Here is a 5,000-nt window from a genome sequence, read left to right as displayed (position 1 = left end):
GAGATTCAAAGTTCTCTTTGCGTAATATGTAGCTCTAATAGTACATTATACTGTTTTGGTACCGTATATCATTGTAGTGCCACGGTGGATGTCTTTGGTAAATAGCCCCCTGAGAAGACATGTGGCTATTAGTAAAATACCAAACCCACAAAGATTGAGGAAAATATAAGGGAATGGAGAACATTGGCTTTGAAGCTCCCACATTGATCATTTTCAAGTTCCCTTGCAAGTTCGTTATCACCACAAGCCTCTGATAGCTTTCCAAGACAAAGTTTCACTGAACTTAACCCCTGTCCGGAGGGGTTAATATTTGGATGGGGGACCTCAAAATATACGACTTGTTGTCAGAAACAAAGGGCCGAAAATGTGATTTTAACGCTCAAAAATGCGAACTAAGCAAGGTGCAGATTTTGTTAGCCTGTTTTATGCAAAACAAATATTGATGAAAAAGCAAATAAATATTGATATACAGTTTTCAGCAAGAGTCGAACGACAATAAAATACTTTGCCATCAGCAACAAAGTTAAATTACTTAATTAAATTTTGAACTATGAATATAAAAAGTTACCATCAGCGAGAAACATTGTGGGAGATTTTTCCTACTTTAAATTTTTCTATTGTACTTTTGGCTCCACAAGGAAATCGCAAAATCAAAAGTGACAATGATTCCAGCGGCCGCCACGATCAAGTCACTGTGCGTGTTTACAAACAACTCGTGAAAAAAAGGATATACATCTGTCTCAAAATGATGGCAAGACACCGGGTTTTTGTTTTTGTTAGTTTGTCTTTTTTTTTTATTTCAAGTGTTATAAAGTTCGACAAGAAATGTGCAAATTTAACACAAAGATCACAACTCTGGAGGTTGACCGTTGTTTCTGCAAAGTCAAAATTTCACTCTCATAGACGAGGCTATTTATCACCAGGTAATTTCACTGTTTTGGAAATAGCAGCTGCTTCATTAGTCAACAGCGTCACAAATTCTTGCAGATTTGGAGGCTCATTTATTGAAACTCACGCACGCTTCCCCAACAAACCTCTTTATTTTCGTGAGTTATGCATGCGCTGCAGGCCTATCGTCACCACAGACTTACACTCTTACAACCCAGTGACATAGTGTGTAGTGCACTACAGTGTACTACCACAAAAAAATGGAATAAAGACAAAAACAGTGAAGTTTCCACACAAATTTGGATACATACAAATGTCATGTAACTTTTACACAGCTGAAGGCCATTCCCTCTTTTTTTCGTTTTTGGTATAATTTACTGATCAAAGTTTACAATGCATTCTCACTATTGATCAACTCTGCTTGTTAATCTTTCGGCACTACTCCCCCCTTTTCACCTCGCCTTTTGTTGACAGGCTTGATGCAAAATGAATGGTTCACTTGTACTTACTGTATCGCCATCTTTGCTAACAGCCTGCTGAGAGGGTCTGTCTTCAATATCTCTCTTCGACCAAGTTCGCATGGTGAAAGTAACTATCTCCGGCACACACGTAAGTGATGAACATTTCAATATTGCAAACCCTGTTATTAAATGAACTGCTTCAAGAAGAATGATAAGAGGTTCCTTATTGGTTTGGTCATTCTTCAAAGGACACCATCCGTTGGCACTGTCCGTGCCCTTGTATATACTTGTTATGTTCCACCTAAACCTCTGCCTTGCATAACCTGAGGTAATGAGCAACGTTGCACCAATTTTTCCTTCAGTTAAGCCTATTGAATTCCAGAGATCTGAAAGTAAAATAAAAGGGAAAAAAATGGAGCCCATACATTTCCATCTTGCTCAATGCTGAAAATCAGTCTCTAGTTAAGAAAATAAATACTGTTTCAAGTCCTGTCGCAGAGAATTTTCCTACAATACACAAAAAAAATATTAAAAGCACACGACTCTCTTGAGCTAGCAGTGCATTTTTCAGGGTGCTTCAAAAAAAAAACAATAATAAGACATCATACTACAGATTAACAAACAACATGGCAAGATGAAAACGAAACTGTTTGAGTCTGGAGTGAAACTGAAAAAAGCAGTGCAATTTGCTTATTTCTTTAGTTGTACCTACGTTAGATTCTGAACATTCATTGGTCAGGTAAAGACTCAAATGTTGAAGTTCTTTAATGAGGTAATATGTCTAGCACCGAAGCTCCTTTAACATCGGCTCTATTACATTGGACTGATCATGTCATTTGTATGGACGAATCTAGACTAATGAAGAACTTACTATACAGAGAATTGAGAGAAGGAACCAGATATGTCGGATCACCAATTTTAAGGTATAAAGACCAGATAAAAAGATACTTGAAGTGAGTGAATTGCGACCTTCACACCTGGGAAGAATTGGCTCAAGATCACCCAGCTTGAAGAGGTAAAGTTGTGGAATTGATAGAAGGGGTAGAGAACAGAAGGCAAGAAGAAAACCAACGAAGGCACATGTCAAGACCTGGGATACTGCAATCAGACATTGCATATAGAAACTGCAGTCGCAGTTTCCTGTCCGCTGTAGGTTTATGGTCGCACAGCAGAGCTAACAAATGTTAGCTTTTTGTCCACCAAGATTTTAATACTCTCTTCCGAATTTCCTATCTGACTCAACAAGCGACGATGACCGTCAACAAGATCCTAAGCAACAGACAGAGTTGGGAGCTAAATAAATCACTTAATAATAATAATAATTTACTTGCAGTCTTGAGGACTGAATTACGATGGGCGCAGCTCACGATATCGGGCTGAAAGCATACAAGGGCGACTCTGGCTGCCGCTATACAGTCCATGTTGATGTCGGAGCACAGCACCACAGCTAGATGTTAATTAGCTGTGAGTCGATTTTGATGAGGGAGGAAAACCGGAGTACCCGGAGAAAAACCCTCGAGTCAGGTTAAGATCGACTGAAACTTCAAGAAAAACGAGGTATTCTGACCCCTTCAACATGATGAAAAGTGCTCTAATGACTCTGCTTAGATGATGATTTTCACTCCAAGGGCAAGGCTTGCCTTTAATTAATAATGCCGGGCTTACAGGTATCAGGTCCAAATGAAGGTCAAGTACAGCAGAAATAACAATTGAGTCTCCTGTCAGTCAAAAGGCTGAACTATGATAAGGCTTCTGTTCTGACTGCTTAGAGAAAAGGGTTGGCTACAACCGGAAAACATATACTGTAAAGCCTGCAGATAAGCTCCCCAAATCGGGGATTGCAACTATTTTGGAACTGCAAATGAAAAAAATCCCATTCTACATGTGAAGTGTAACTCCTTCCAACTTGCATGTGAAATCTGAAAATCTCCCATCCACAAAATGGAGAAATTGCTTGCACACGACAGGTATAAAATTATTTTCCATCTAGTTTACCTATGCTCTTTGATACAATACTCAAGGGATACAAAAACTTGGGATATTCAGGGTGTGACGAAATCCCCTTGGTGCCAAAGGAATGTATTTCCCAAGGTCTGAGACAACGTTATGCCATACAAAAGCAATCAACCGAGGACTGAAAAAAGACATACCTTTGGTGGCACAAACGCACGGCCTCCGTTCTATGCAGAAAGTCAGTTCCGAAAAAAATTTTTAAATAATTTTTGAACAAACACTAAAGCTTTGTACATTGATATTCTCAAAGATTTGGACGAATAAAAACTACATGTAGGGGTTTGAGGCACTAAGTTGCTCAGTCAAAATGAGAATGACAAGACCGGTCATCGCCATATTGGCTACTGCAAATAGCCAAAAATATGAATTAAAAGGATGATTTGGGGCCTGAAATGGCAAGGGCCAGGGATAAACGATTACTAAACAACTTCTTAAAACCAGCAATTGTATTTAACGCAAAAGGTTGGTAAATACCTAAAGAAAATGAAAACAGAGTGAGTGAATTGTTACAACGAATCTGGTGAGTACAACTTATAACAAGGACAGAATTAAAAACACTTACCAATTGCTCGATTAGGATGGAGAGCGAGACAATGAAAACGATTTGGATATATATACGAGGTTACCGACATGAATTTACAAAACTACAGTGAGCAATTATGACACTAAACACAAGGCTAACACATGGAACAGAGACCGGGAACAAAGGGCAGAAACTAGGTGTTGATTTACAGGCAAAAGAAAGAAATAAAACCGTAACAGAGCCCTTATAAAGAAAATATTTCTATTCTTTCAAATCAGTTTCCTCTCTCGAACTGGCTTATGTCTGAGGTTTGCATCAGAAAAAAGGCAACCAATAATGCCACACTTGTGTTCAATAATTGATGGTTGCCCGTCGGGCAACCCGCAATAAAAAAGTGCTAACCCGAAACGACGTTCCACTAGCCCCGGGATATCGGACAGTCTTTTTGTCACGTCCTGGATATTGATATTTCATCCACAAGCCTGTGTATTAGACTCCAAGCCCACACAAAAGGATCTTTATTTTACCTTGGGCAAAATATCCTACTTCTTTCTTACCATTATCACACCCAAATAACTCAAATCGGAAACAAGGTTTTCCTCCTCCTCCATGAGTTCCTCCCTCATAAGGGTAAGGGATGATCCTAAGGTACTGTGCCGTCACCGTGAATTTAAACCAAAATAAATTATTTGTCTCAGCATCTGTATTGCCCGTCAAATACATCTGTGATCCAATGAAAAAAAGACAATGCAAAAACATGTGACCTGTGACGTGATTATATGTGATTATATACATGTACCTTACATTGTTTTTGTTAAATGTGTGTGTATCTGACAGGTACAGCTATATCACAATTCCAAAGGAATCAAATATGCAGGGTTTTCGTTTCAGGCCGGAAACAGCATGTTTCATCCGGTTATTTGCCAATAGCCCTTATTCACGATAGCCGCCATGTTGGTTTTCAAATTGTCATGCAAATTAGCCATGTGTTGTGCAGGGGGGCAAATAATGGGATAAAGGCAAATTGCGGAAAATCGGCTCGTCGAAGTATTGCATTAACATTGCTAAAAGTACATTTTAGAATTTGGAATTAATTAGCTTTTATAATTATTTTC

The 5,000-nt window shown here is 38.8% G+C and overlaps 1 protein-coding gene across 3 annotated transcripts in view; it reads right to left on the bottom strand.

Moving 5' to 3' along the window:
- LOC138011861 (uncharacterized) overlaps positions 1-5,000 on the bottom strand; it is a 48,151-nt gene that overhangs the window by 28,541 nt on the left and 14,610 nt on the right. For all 3 annotated transcript variants that reach the window (XM_068859092.1, XM_068859093.1, XM_068859094.1), the window contains 2 exons: positions 4,443-4,608; positions 1,398-1,735 (listed from right to left, as the gene is read on the bottom strand). In XM_068859092.1, the coding sequence (XP_068715193.1) occupies positions 1,398-1,735; positions 4,443-4,608 (504 nt within the window). The remainder of the gene's footprint in view (positions 1-1,397; positions 1,736-4,442; positions 4,609-5,000) is intronic.

This window comes from Montipora foliosa, chromosome 7, assembly GCF_036669935.1.
Source record: "Montipora foliosa isolate CH-2021 chromosome 7, ASM3666993v2, whole genome shotgun sequence".
NCBI classification, from domain to species: Eukaryota; Metazoa; Cnidaria; class Anthozoa; order Scleractinia; family Acroporidae; genus Montipora; species Montipora foliosa.
Note: the sequence above shows the minus strand (reverse complement) of the source record. Positions and strands in the feature narration are given on the sequence as shown.